Source organism: Bufo bufo, chromosome 4 (assembly GCF_905171765.1).
Source record: "Bufo bufo chromosome 4, aBufBuf1.1, whole genome shotgun sequence".
In the NCBI taxonomy this organism is placed as follows: domain Eukaryota; kingdom Metazoa; phylum Chordata; class Amphibia; order Anura; family Bufonidae; genus Bufo; species Bufo bufo.
The window spans coordinates 564,574,929-564,589,882 of NC_053392.1; the positions used below are offsets into that span (position 1 = coordinate 564,574,929).

The 14,954-nt window shown below is 48.9% G+C and overlaps 1 protein-coding gene across 1 annotated transcript in view; it reads right to left on the bottom strand.

Annotated features, from left to right (window-relative positions):
- GTF2A1L (general transcription factor IIA subunit 1 like) overlaps positions 1-14,576 on the bottom strand; it is a 55,464-nt gene extending 40,888 nt beyond the window's left edge. Inside the window, exons 1-2 of the mRNA XM_040430301.1 lie at positions 14,547-14,576; positions 10,770-10,871 (exon numbers count right to left, since the gene is read on the bottom strand). Coding sequence (XP_040286235.1) covers positions 10,770-10,871; positions 14,547-14,576 — 132 coding nt within the window. The remainder of the gene's footprint in view (positions 1-10,769; positions 10,872-14,546) is intronic.
- Between the last annotated feature and the right edge of the window lie 378 nt (positions 14,577-14,954).

Here is a 14,954-nt window from a genome sequence, read left to right on the forward strand (position 1 = left end):
TATCCTCTAAATAGGCCATCAATATCAGACTGGGGGGGGGGTCCGACACTTGTAGCTCAGGTGGCAGAGGCCGGCTCTGAAACTATACAGTGCCAGGCAACACTGGGTTAACGTGTTTATTTTTTTAATGCAGTTTTTTGGCATATCGATTGCCCATTAGGTGAGGCACTAAGAAGTCTAAGGCTACTTTCACACGAGCGTTCAGAACGGATCCGTCTGCATTATTACTTAGAAAATTTTCTAAGTCAGAAAGTAGCCTGAGCGGATCCGTTCAGACTTTACATTGAAAGTCAATGGGGAACGGATCCGCTTGAAGATTGAGCCATATTGTGTCATCTTCAAGCGGATCCGTCCCCATTGACTTCCATTATAAGTCTGGACGGATCCGCTCGCCTCCGCACGGCCAGGCGGACACCCGAACGCTGCAAGCAGCGTTCAGGTGTCCGCTCACTGAGCGGAGCGGAGGCTGAGCGCTGGCAGGCGGATGCATTCTCAGTGGATCCGCCTCCACTGAGAATGCATTAGGGCCAGACGGATGCGTTCGGGGTCGCTCGTGAGCCCCTTCAAACGGAGCTCACGAGCGGACGCCCGAACGCTCATGTGAAAGTAGCCTAATAGTGTGAAGCACGTGGTTTTATCAATTCATATACCTTACATTAAATCAATACCAGCATATATATATTTGCAGAGGGGCAGCCAATAGCAGGTAGCAACAGGAACTAGCCTCCCTAGCATTGCGGGGAGATGCAGCGGCAGCCATGCCGGTATGTTGTAGAGTCTGTAGACAGAAGCAGTTTTCACAGATCCTGTCTTCATTGAACTCACATCATACACAGCAGCACTGCCTCCCTCTATAGGCAGCAGTGGTCACGTGACCGCCACAATGCCAGTGGCAAGAGACTGCTGCTGGACCTCGCGGGGCCCCAACAGCGACAATCTTCCTGTGTGATTGGCCGACTGGGTGCTTCCAGCGTGTCAAGCTAAGACCAATGGGTTCTCCCAAGGAAAGAGAACCATCTCGCTAGCGCCACATTGCAGAAGTGGCTCCCCATGAGTCGCAATGCAACTTATTAAAGGGGTTATCACATGAATAATGTAAAAAATGAAACATCAGAAAACATACACAACATGACAATCTCTAACAAAGCTAGAACCAGCCCTGTACCTCACATGGATCCAGAGATCTCCCCATTCATTGCTCTGCTAGATTTATATCAAGCCGACAGCTCAAGGGGAGTGTCTTTTCTGCTGCAGCTAAGGGGGCGTGGCCATGCTCTCCCTATCACAGCTCAGGGGGCGTGTCCATGCTCTGCCTATCACAGCTCAGGAGGCAGTTGAAGGATGAAACTGAGCATGTGCAGCCATCTCAGTGAGCAGGACAAAGAAAAGGATATTTTTGTATAACTTACCAGTAAAATCTCTTTCTCGCTCTTCATTGGGGGACACAGGAACCGTGGGAATAGCTATGTCCTCTAGGAGGCGAGGACACTGGAAAAGGATAGAAAGTGCAGACACCTGACCCTTCAAGAACTAAGGGCCAGACCAAGGTCCAACCCCGATTGTAGAAAGCCAGGACCATGGGGAGAGAAAAACAAAGTGGCGGAACATTTCGGCTTCCACAGAAACCCAGGAAGGACCTCCAGGTCCTGTAATAGATCCTGGACGATGCAGGCTTGCGGATGACATCCGCCGAAAAAAACCTCTTTGCGTAGAATGGCGGACTTAATAGCCATGCCGGCAAACGAAGAGACCTTAGAAACTAGTGGAAGACCGGACTCTGCGAAAGAAGGCCATCTCTGAGTGGCAGTGAACAAGGAACGTCTACTAGAAGGAGAACGAGGTCGGCGTACCACGTGCGACGGCCAATCCCCGGGGCGACTAGTATAGTCGGAATACCCTTCATCCTGATCTTCCATAGAACTCTGGTTAGGAGGGGGGGAAAAAGTAAAGGAGGGAGAACCCCTGCCAAGGGGAAATCGGAGCGTCCACACCGCAAGCTTCCGGATCTCCTGCTCGGGAGAGAAAGGTGGGAAGCTTCTGAGACAGTCTCGATGCTATCAAGTCCACATCCGGGCGACTCCAACGCAGACAGACCGCCTCAAACACCTTCCGCAGTCCAGGAATACAGAAGGGAGATGCCAGCAGCCATTTGTTCGAGGAGGAAGAAGAAATAGAAGGGTGTTCCGTTCCAGGAATGGAACGTCTATCAGCGCGGCAAGACGTGACAGCAACCCCGCTCCGTCTGGTGTGGGGAGTCTCGTAGTCTACCCCCGGGATAGGCGGTGGGAAGTATGATCACCAGAGGGCTGACGTGACCTAGGCATTAGTCATGTCTTAAGAGATACAGGTAGCACACCCAGGACCAATGGGAAGGATTCACCTGTAGAATGAGAGATGTGGAGTGCACCACATCCCACCAGCCGGGTCCGGAACTCTTGAATAGAAGGCCACTAAGGAATACCCCATGCAAATGCAGATGCAGCCAGGGATTTAGTGGCTGTGCCAAAACTCCGCCTGAGGAGGAAGCCAAGCAAGGGGAGCCACAACTGTATCGCTAGCCCATACCCCAGCGGAGGAGGGGGCCATACCGCAGAGGCCACCAATTCAGACCTAGAAGAATCCGCCACCTGACAAAGGAGCTCTGCAGTAAGAACCATAGTATGTAGTGGTAACACAAATACCACTCTCCAAGAAGTAGCCAGCGCCTGCCCCGTCGGCACAAAACTAAGGGGGAGGCGGGAGGCTATCCCGTAGAAGCCATGGCACCATACTGCCCCAGTTAAGAAGCGCTAGCCTCAACACTTTACCTGGAAGGGCTCTAAACAGGAGCAACAGCAAGCTAGCGTCAGGGTAGAACCCGCAGCTGAGGGGGACTACAGAGTCAATGAACACTTGACTCGCTGAAACGTACTCCCCATATTATGCGCAATTCGCGCAGTTCTACCTCTTAGAAACTTGCCCGTGACAGTTGTAGGCCACGCCGGTGGGGATATATCAACAAAACTACCCAGAGGGTGGAGTGGGAACTAGAGGTCCGTCCACTGGAGTGCGTAGGCGGAGCTTTATCAACTAAACGACCCCGGAGGATGGATTGGGAACTTCCAGAGGTCCTTGTGAAGTGCGCTAGAGAACTATCAACCACACGACCCAAAGGGAGGATTGGGAATACTTCAGCTGTCCTCCCTGGATCTGCGCAGGTGGAGGATTATCAACCAACGACCCTGGAGGGCGGATTGGGAATTATGAGAGGTCCTTCTTTGTCCGTATAGGAAACGGGCCCAGCTTGGTACCACACAGACAGGGTGGTCCTGCGGTGATGAGGCTGAGGAGGGGGGCCTGTATGAAAGCGCATTTTTCTTGTCTTTTTTATTTTTATGAAACTAGGATGCCCAACGTCAGGTAATCTGGTGCCGGCCGCAAGAGGTGGTTGGCCAGAAGGGGTTAAGCTGTCCTGAGGAAGGGGGGCGGGGCCCAGCGGCTTCTAGGGGGGAGTGTAGCGGGAAGAATTCGCACCAGAGCGCCCCCCCACCCCCTGCCAGGGATGTTATTAACCCCCTAAGTGTCCTGACACCAGCGGATCACATATAGAGGGGAACCTCATCCGCTCCCTTCCCTGCTTGACCGCCGATGCATGTTCCCGGTCCGCAGCGGGGGATGAAGTTGCAGTCGGGCCTGAGTATTTGCGCACGGCCGACCGGAGCTGGGGCGCAGAGGGACCTTGAGCGAGAGCGGAGCGGCAGCTTGCGTCACTGACCCCCCCACCACCGGCCGGGGGTGTTCACCCCGGACTGGGAAGAGCGCGGGCCAGAATGCTCCCTGGTGCCTGCTCCCGAAAGGGCGGAATCTGGTGGTAGCTGCGGGGGGCCGAGAGGGCGGTGCGCTCACCTGACACCAGCTCCTGGTCCGCAGCGGAATTACTGATCCACTGCGCATGGCCTCCTGCTGTGTGAAACTGCCTGGATGTTATTAACCCCCTAGTGCCCGCGAAGCCATCGGCCTAGAGGGGAGTGAGAGGGAGTCCTGGTGCTACCATAAATAAAAGGCTCGTGCCTGTTTCCTGGTGCCCGAATCCTAGGAACAATTGCCACCAAAGAGAGGGAGGGGGAAGAGGGTAAAAACATACTTACCTAATCCCATGTACTCACCTCATCTTCATCCTCTTCACCCTCCCTAACTGGACCCGCAAGGTCACCTTTTCCAGCAGGGTCACCTCCTCAGCAGCTGGCACCGGAGTGGCAAAAGTATGGCATGGCGGGAGGGTCTTCTCTTTAGCGGACTTAGGTGACGCTTCTGCTGGCGGGATGCAGGGAGCGAGGCTGCCCTGGTCCACCTTGTCTTCTTGTGGGGGAGGAGGCGTGGCGGACCAACGCTGGCATGCTCCCCCGGGAGAACAGGGAGGCGAGACGACCACTGTTTCCCACCTGAAAAGAAGGAAAATAAAACTAAAATAAAAAATCTTCAGGAGGTCTTGCCTCCTATTGACACTAGAAAAAAAACAGAAGTTCTCTCTCCAGGCTGGAGGGGGTATAGCTGCCAGGGGAGGAGCTAACAGCTTTATCTAGTGTCAACGCCTCCTAGAGGACATAGCTATACTCACGGTATACCGCCTGAGCCAAGACCAAGAAGTGAAGAGCAGCGTGGACCACCAGTCCAGCATTGGAAGATCAATGAGGGTCATTATAGTTTTATAAAAAAAATTTAACCCTATGTGGTCCAGTTTTATAAATTAATTTCCCCAGAAAACCCCTTTAACCATGTTGACCCTCTGTCACAAGAACGAGAAGACACGCAGCACACTACAGAAATGACTATTCTAGAGCCAGGAACAGCAGGTCCCGAGTACACTTCACCAGAACCATTAATATTTCCAGAAGAAAGACACGGAATGACATAAATCAGGGCAGCGAAATTATAAATGTAGATGTCGTTCTGACAACGTCTACACCCATCTGCTTTTGATAAAGTTTTACAAACCGCGCTGGAGTATTTTATATGCTATAAATTAAAAAACTGCCTCAGATAAGCAAAGCAAACATCAGAAACAGCTCCGCGTCCCATTACTCATCCCCAGTCTGAACACTTATGGACATAAAAAGGAATGGACACATACTTAGGCCGAATGCACGCGGCCGTGTTTCTCGCACTAATGTATTACTGTAGTGCAGCGGCGGCATAAAGCGCACGGCGTCATAGCAACCAATGACGCCGTGCGCTCCTGCTCTCAGCCATGAAACACGGCCATGTGCATTCGGCCTTAGAACTATAGGGGCAAGTGTTCCTCCAATTACATCTTAACCACTTCCTTACTGAGCAATTTTCTGTTTTTCCTCAGGATAGGTCATTAGTATCTGATCGGTGGGGGTCTGACAACCGGGACCACCGCCGATCAGCTGTTTTGAGAAGGCAGCGGCGCTCCTGTAAGTGCTGCGTCCTTCTCGCAGGTTACCCAGCACAGCGCCATACCTTAGGCTACTTTCACACTAGCGTTCGGGTGTCCGCTCGTGCGCACCGTTTGAAGGGGCTCACGAGCGGCCCCGAACGCATCCGTCTGGCCCCAATGCATTCTCAGTGGAGGCGGATCCACTGAGAATGCATCCGCCTGCCAGCGTTCAGCCTCCGCTCCGCTCAGTGAGCGGACACCTGAACGCTGCTTGCAGCGTTCGGGTGTCCGCCTGGCCGTGCGGAGGCGAGCGGATCCGTCCAGACTTACAATGTAAGTCAATGGGGACGGATCCGCTTGAAGATGACACCATATGGCTCAATCTTCAAGCGGATCCGTTCCCCATTGACTTACAATGTAAAGTCTGAACGGATCCGCTCAGACAACTTTCACACTTAGAAAATATTCTAAGTTTTAATGCAGACGCATCCGTTCTGAACGGATGCGAACGTCTGCATTATCGGAGCGGATCCGTCTGATGATCCGCTCCGAACGCAAGTGTGAAAGTAGCCTTATATAATGGCTGTGTTTGGTATTGCACTCAGCCCTATTGACGTTAATGGGGCTGAGCTGCACCTAGGCCACGTGATCGATGAACTGGGCTTAGAAAAAGCTGAGAGAAGGGACACCCCGGCCTTCTCAAACAGCTGATCAGTGAGGGTCCTGGGTGTCACTGATCAGATACTGATGACCTATCCTAAGGAAAGGTCATCAGTAAAAATATCTCAGTCTCTGTTTTTATTTTCTGTTTGCATATTTATTCTATTTTTGAACATGATTATGGGGGCGGCCATCTTGCTTGAGCTGTTCTTAACAGCATTTAGGAAACATTAAGAAAATCGCTTTCCGGCACCCCATGGGCCATAGACACAATGGTCAGGAGGGGACCTCAGTGACTTCTATGGGACAGTTTTCTGGGCATACTCTGTGACCTGTTCAAAGGACATTGTACAAGGAAACAATCACCTACTGTGAAAGGTGGATCCTGTCTTATCTGTACATTACAGGCAGGATTAGAATGACAGATAAGCAGATAACTGCAGTAAAGAGATCTGTACAAACCAAGAAGTGGCGCCTATTAGGCTTAGTGGCCAGTGCGAAAACTGCAGGAATTTATGTTTGTTTTTTTTATATAGATATTGACATGGAAAATTAAAAAAAATAAAAAAAAATTAAAATATGTTAAACAAAAACTTGATTTAAACAATAGGTAATTTTTTTACATTCCATTCAATTTTATTTTTAGTCCCCCTAGAAGACCTTAACATGCGATCATCTGATTGCTTCTCCCATAGACTGCAATGATTTACCATTACAGTTTATGGGAGAACTGTCCCTTCTAATCAAGCCTAGCACAGGTAGGGCACAATAGGAACTTTGATATGAAAGGCATTGGAGTCTTCAGAAGGCCCATCGTGATCTTGGTTGCTATGTGTGCAGCACTCCCAGAAAAAAACGCCAAGATGAATGGATGGCACAGATGATTGGAAAAGTGCGCCTCTGCTCCATTCATTTCTATGGTAGCAGCAGGGATAGCCAAGTACAGCGCTGCCATAGAAATGAATGGAGCAGAGGCGCACTTTTCCGATCATCCACTCTGTCCATTTCCGGGGGCTCCACAGGGTACAGGGATTTTGTGATCGGTGTGGATCTCAGCTCTAGAACCCCTCAAACAATCTGATAGTTATCCCCTATCTTGTGAATAAGGGATAACTTATCAACAGAATACCCCTTTGACCCCTTCTACCCCAGGCCAGTTTTCGCCCTTCTGCCCAGGCACTTTTTTGCAAATCTGACATGTGTCACTTTATGTGGTAATAGCTTTGGAACACTTTTACTTACCCAGGCCATTCTGAGAATGTTTTCTCGTGACACATTGTACTTCATGACAGTCTCAAATTTGAGTCAATATATTTCACCTTTACTTATGAAAAAATCTTAAATTTACGAAAAATGTAAAAAAAAATTCAATTTTAAAAAATGTAAATTTCTCTGCTTTTAAAACAGAAAGTGATACCTCATAAAATATTTATTACTTAACATTCCCCATATGTCTACTTTAGGTTCGCATCATTTTGAAAATGTCATTTTATTTTTTTAGGACGTTAGAAAGCTTAGGCCTCTTTCACACGGGCGTCATGTTTTTTGCCCGGATAAGATGCGGGTGCGTTGCGGGAAAATGCACAATTTTTCCGCGCGAGTGCAAAACATTGTAATGCGTTTTGCACGCGCGTGAGAAAAATCGGCATGTTTGGGTTAGGTGTTGTGTAGATTGTATTATTTTCCCTTATAACATGGTTATAAGGGAAAATAATAGCATTCTGAATACAGAATGCATAGTACAATAGCGCTGGAGGGGTTAAAGAAAAATAGAAAATAATTTAACTCACCTTAATCCACTTGATCGCGCAGCCCGGCTTCTTTTGTCTTCTTCTTTGCTGCGCACAGGAATAGGACCTTTGATGACGTCACTGTGCTCATCCCATGGTCCAATCACATGGTTCATCACCATGGTGAGGGACCATGTGATTGGATCATGTGATGTGACGTCACCACAGGTCCTTTGCCGGCAGCTCAACATTACAGAAGAAGACAGAGATCCGCAACTACGCGATCAAGTGGACTCGGCGAGTTAATTTTTTTTTGTATTGTAATGCATTGCCTGTTAGTGTATTACACTGAGTAGGAGACAAGCTTGGGGCTGGATCTCCTCGGTCCCCGTAGAAGGCAGGTCCAGATGCCTTGCAAGGCATTGGGCGGTCTCTGCATGGCATCGGGCTGCCTGCTCACCCATCGGGTCCCCGCCACAACAGTGCAGGGACCCGATGGGCTCCCTCACCCGCCGCAAATACTTTCTCTGCCGCCGTCAGCGCTGACCGCGACATAGAAGGGGTTAATCCGCCAGCATCTGCCCAGCTATCAGGGACTGCTGGGCCCCTGCAGTCATCAGGCGCGCACCGCTCTGGTGCCCGCCCGATCACCATGACGTAATAGTACGTCAAAATGCAGCAAGTCACCTGCCGCCATGATGTACTAGTACTATTACGTTACGTGCCGGGAAGGGGTTAAACAAGGACTGTAGAAGCATCATTTTCCATCTCCAAACAATGTTGAGTCGTTGATTGCCGGGGGGTCCCACTGGCAAGACTCCCTGTGTCCCGGTTTTTCTGAACCTGTGATAATAGAAAGAGAGCGCTCCTGCCGCAGATAAGACGCCAGCATTAGACAGGTCAGTATGGGATCACGGTGCCTCCTCGCTGTTCCCGTCTGCTCCAGGCCTAACACACAGAATAATACGTTTGCATGCAGTTATTTATTAAGTCCATCAAACCCTTCATGACTGAAGGAGATTTATAGCTGCGGTTTCGGCTTCTGCAGACCTCACCAGGAATTACTATTTCATTTCTCATTTTACCAGAGAAAATAGTTTTTCCTCGTTTATCAGGACACACGGGAAGCTCGGCTGGACGACTTTTCAATATATACCTTCAGCTAAAGAACAAAATATGTCATCGTTCTTCTACTGCAATGCCGATCACGTCTTACGTAGGTATAGAAGGAGATTTACTACGGTTAGTGCGGACCCATTCACTTTTGCGGCCCCATTGAAGTGAATGGGTCCGCACCCGAGCCGCAAAAACTGCGGCTTGGATACGGACCCGAACTACGGTCGTGTGCATGAGACCTTATACTTACCTGCTCTCTGCGCTGTTTTTACTTGGCAGTGCATGGCCATGGTCACATGCACCTCTGCAGCCAATCACTGGCTTCAGCGGTGATGTGGCAACAAGCAGCGTGTCACTGCTGAAGCCAGTCATTGACTGGAGCGGTGTATGTGACCACGGCCATGCACTGACAGGTGTAAAAGTGCAGGAACCGGAAGATGGAGGCAGCGGGGGCCAGAGCGGCAGGAATCAGGTAAGTATGCATCGTCTGGTTCAGGGGCCACGCTGCAGGAACTTGTTAAAAGTCATTTTTACAGGAAAAGTGGCGACATTTCCTTCCTGCCTCTTATTCATAAATCAGGGCTTTCCTTCTCCACTGCAGAGGCAGGCACTCCCCGGTTATCACCACCTCCTGCCAGTGACAGGCGCCCTGCAATAACCAGTAAGCATTTTCCCTTACTAGTGGGAAAAGCGCTTACTGGTTAACACTTTAATAACCAAGCCTGAAGAGACTTTTTTTGTGATTTAGCGCACGTGGTGGTTCGAACGGTTGTAACTTTGTGTTGGGACCACCAAAATAATTTTTGCAACAATTTTTCACTTGACACATAGGGCCTTATAATTTATTTTTTAGTTTTATTCGGGGGAAACTGTACAAAATATTTTTAACATTTTTTTATTTTATTTTTTTCAAACAATAGCTCCTTATTCTTTAAATATGCAAAGTGACACCAAAATAAATGATTATAATTAGTTCCCTATTTTGTGTCAGTCGTTTTGTTATACATTAATTGGGCGATAATGGCGACGGTTTTGGTTGGTGTTTTTTTCTTTTATGTATTTAATTTTTTTTTCCATCTTTTTTAACTTAATTTTTAATATATTTCTGCTATAAATAATATTCCCCAAGAGGTCACAAAAAGACCTTTGGGAGACACTGACACTTTTTGTTAATTTTTATCACTTTTTCCTTTTATTCGTATTTTGTTAATATTTTATTATCCCGTGAGACTTTGCCAAGCAAGAACTTTGGCTCATCTGAGCCAATACATTCTAACACTGTACGGAGCGCTCGCTTCGTACAGTATTCTAACAAAGTTTTATGTGAATCGACTTCGGATGTTTCATCCGAAGTCGATTCGCTCATCCCTTATTAGCAGGAGTCAGTAAGGGGATGATGGAGGGTGTAGTGGGCGGAGTAGAAGCCTTTACATTTCTGTCTGCAGCTCATCTACGCCCACAACTTGGAAATTCGGGCTGGAAACAGCGGAGCGCAGCCGAGCATGGAGACTGATGAAAGGCTGACGGGGGCACTAGGAGATTAGAAAGAGGTTTACACAATGAAATGACATTTTTTACGATCCCGCATTCAAGCTCTTTAATTTCAGTTAGAATTAATAAATGGGGTCCATATTCAGTAGCTTTTTAAAGGGGTTTTCCAGGCTTTTATTACTGATGAGCTATCCTCAGGATAGGTCAACAATATCAGATCAACAGGGGTCTGACATCCAGCACCCCCCGCCAATCAGCTGTATGAAGAGAAGGCACACCCCGGGCGCAGTGATGACATTGCTGGGGGGTATGCCAATACTCACCCACATGCCGCACGTTACAATGTACACCATGCCTACTGTTTGAAAAAAAATAAAGCATTGGGCACTTACGTGTTTTAGGTCTTTGAGGACTTGCTCGTCTACACCTTCTTCTGCAAAAATGTCTGCCACTCCCTCAATAACATCTTCGATAATGGACTTGTAAAGCTTCGGCTAAATAACACAAGAACAAGAGCGACGTGAGCCAACGTGGGAACCGCTTCAAGGGACTGGCAGCTTGTAGAAAATGGCAAGTAAACAGAGGAAACCCAAATCTGCACCAAATGGCGACTGTGACTGCGCAATTGATGGGAGCAGCGTCAGGTCTGGCAGCCTCTCCAATAGTCTATACCGGAGAGGGAACTCACACAGCCACCGTCCTATTCCTTCTGTGATCGGCAAGGGCCTGTAGGTCACACCCCACTAATGTTAGTTCTGCCGTGTTCATTTTCCTTAAAGGGGTCGTCCAGTTTCAAGATGGGGCGACCTGCAGTAAAGAATAACCTGATGGATCTGGTTCTCCCAGCTGCAGCGCTGACGTCACATCAACACATGATCGCTGCAGCCAATCACTGGCCTCGTAAGTGCACTGCTGAGGCCAGTGATTGCCTGCAGCAGTCATGTGCTGACCAGATGACAGACAACAGAGCCCTGCGAGGAGAACCCGAGCAGTGCCGCGCCATCTGTCAGGTAAGGCCTCTTTCACATTCGCAGCACAGCCTTCCGACAGGAAGGTCGGGAAGTAACCAGACAAAAACCGCCGAGAGCAGCGTTTTTCTTTTTCTTCTGGCCAAATCCCAGCATATTTGCCAGGTAGCAGCCAGATCGCCAGGGGCTGGCGGGCATTCCGGTAACATCTGGCGATGCCGAGAACTCTGGTAGGCTGTTTCCTGCTGGAATGCTTTGCCGCAAATGTGAAAGTAGCCTTAGTAATCATCTATTCTAACAGGCTGATCCCCGAGTTTTCTGGTCTCCACTTAAAACCGCAAAACCCCTTTAAAATAACAGTTCTGGAGCATCTTCTCTTAGAAGTTGTGGTTCTACTCCATGGAAAGTCATATTCCAGGCGCAATGGAGGGGGTGGGGGGGGCACTTTCATGAGCCAGTGCCTAGTATCGTGCATAGGTCCTCCTCTAACACTTGACCATCCATGGTGCATCTCTTCCATATCTCACATCAGATCAGACAGAAAAACGTGCCTGGACAACCTTGTCAGCAGACTTCTCCTAAAGTCTCACACTGCACAGTACAGGAAAGAACTGCCTGCGAGCCCCTTTACTGTACTGCGCAGGATACTGAAGGGCACAGCGAGACTTTAGGAGCTCAACACCGGAAAAAAACTGATCAGTTTTATCCTAATGAATTCCGAATGGAGAGCGATCCGTTCAGGATGCATCAGGATGTCTTCAGTTCAGTCCCTCTTACGTTTTTTGGACGGAGAAATTACCGCAGCATGCTGCAGTTTTCTCTCCAGCCAAAAATACTGATCACTTTGCCAGAATGCCGGATCCAGCATTAATTTACATTGAAATGTATTAGTGCCGGATCCGGCATTAAGCGTTCCGGCAAACGCAGACCTTTAAAAATGCAAAGAATAATAATACTGGATCCGTTTTTCCGGATGACACCGGAGAGACAGTTCCGGTATTTCAATCCGAATCCGGATCTGTCTGACAAATGCCATCAGTTTGCGTCCGGTTTGCCTGCTGGAATCCTCTGCCGCAAGTGTGAAAGTAGGAGAAGTCAGGGCCAGGCATTATTACACCAGGTCCTGGCAATCAAAGTGCAGAGGGCGCAGCAGTTGCAGAGACAGCAAAGCCTCTAAGTGTAACAGCAACGCCCCCGTTGCTCCTAGAGGCTCATTTGCATATATTATAACATAATTCTTCTCAGCAATGCGGACACATATGAACATGGGACCAACACAGAGGCCTTCAGCTGCCAAGTGCACATGTAACAGGTCAGCCAGTGTCATAGGGACAGATCTGCTGACAGATGCCCTTTAAAGAGGACCTTTCTGGAGAAAAAAAGCTCCCCTTCTCCCTGGCTGTGAATGGATCGCGGTACAGCCCGGGAGAAGGAGACGCCCATTGAGAAACCTGGCGTCTCCTCCTCCCTGTACCGATGCTCAGGATTAATATACTGAGCAGGAAACCTGCGGGGGGCACAGCGGGGCACAGCAGCGATATTTGAAAAAAAACATACAGGGTGACAGCATACCCTACAAGCAAAGGTAGATATCTAAAGTAAAAAACACGAAAGGTCCTCTTTAAAGGCTATGTACACCCTTGGGGGCAATTATTGTACTCCTTTTGAGCTAAAAAAAAAATGTTTAATTGGTCTTTATTAAATATATGGCATCCTTTTTTGTGTACGTAGCGGAGATGCTCTAGTAGCAGCCTTTGGATTTTCTCTCTTTTCCGTCAGGCAGGGAGCTGACGGCTCCTTATCTCCGTTCTCTGACATTATAAACACTCATTATAGCTCACTTCTTATCTTAGGCCTCATGTACACGACCGTTGTGTGTTTTGCGGTCCACAAATTGCGGATCCGCAAAACACTTTGCAGAACAGCGCGGACAGCCATTGATATAATTGCCTATTCCTGTCCGCAAAACAGACAATAGGACAGGTTGTAATTATTTTTTTGCAGACCACAGAACGGAGCTACGGATGCGGATAGCACACGGAGTGCTGTCCGCATCTTTTGCGGCCCCATTGAAGTGAATGCGTCCGCATCCGAGCCGCCAAAACTGCGGCTCGGATGCGGACCAGAACAACGGCCGTGTCCATGAGGCCTAACTGACAAGAATGTGGCTTAAATAAGTGTTTATGACGGTTTATTAGATGATCGGCACAAAGTGAAAGTATCAGTCACACAGCTCGAAAAACCGTCAACCCTTTGTGACAGAACTGCTCAATATTTTTAATAAAGGTCAATTGAAAAAAAATATATATTTTTAGCCCAAAAATGAGTCAAATGCAATCATTAAAAAAAATATAAAAATGGCCTCCGAAGTTGTATATAGCCAAGTAATGTCACACAACCCGGTGGCGTTCAGTCAATGCACAGGATCCTTGAAGGGACATGGGACATTTTGTGGGGACGCTGCGGTATAGCAGATGTCTTTAGATGGTTTTTAGAATGTATTTTTTATTTTTTTGTAGCTGGAGGGACAGAGACCTCACAGGCTCTTCTAAAATAAGCTTGTGTGTGGACTGAATCTGAGGCCTTGTATCCCATGAAGTGGGTCAGAATTAGGCTCCATTCACACGTCCGCAAACGGGTCCGCATCTGTTCCGCAATTTTGCGGAACGGGTGCGGACCCATTCATTCTCTATGGGGACGGAATGGATGCGGACAGCACACAGTGTGCTATCAGCATCTGCGGAGCGCGGCCCCGATCTTCAGCTCCGCAAAAGATAGAACATGTCCTATTCTTGTCCGCAGCTTGCGGACAAGAATAGGCATTTCTATAGGGGTGCCGGGCGGGTGTGTTGCGGGTCCGCAACACACCACGGACGTGTGAATGGAGCCTTAAAGGGGTGCTCCAGCCAAGACATTTACCACCAGTTCAATGTACAGGTGATGACGTTTACATTGGCGGGGAGGGCACGCCCACTAGAATGCTATATATCCCCCAGGCAGAATCAGCCGTATACACAACGCTACATTCAAAGCCTGTCCTGTGGATGGTTGGTAGTGGTTTAGGGCAGGATACCCCTTTAACACCCACTTCAGTCTCCATTCCACCTGTAACAGACCAGTATCTCCACACAAGGCTCTGAGGATTCGTCATATCACCACTACTCAGGAACACAACCGCCACTGCCTTTCTTCAGCCCTTACCACGGGGTTTTGATTGCCAGCGTAAGCCATGGCTGAAGGCCCGGGCAGAGCCCTCCACCGCTCTCCCGTCGGGTGTGACCCTCCCGCAGCTGCAATCACCCGAGGAGCGTTCGCTCACGTGATTGGCTGGGCGCTGTCACATGACCGTCCATCATCCGCACCTGCCGTAATCAGAGAGGGCGGTGGGCACAGCGCCATCTAGTGCTCGCCGCTCAGCTGTGTGTAGGCGGCCATGTTTGTGCACAGATGGAGAGGGCCTAGGCGGGAGTATAGAGAGACATAAGAGCAGTGCAGTCCATGGGACCAGACTGGCAGAACTAAAGCTGGAGTCATTGAGTATTGGTACTACCGCACTAGTGCTTTCAATACACGTGACTCTGCATCACTTTCCTTTATTTTTATATATTT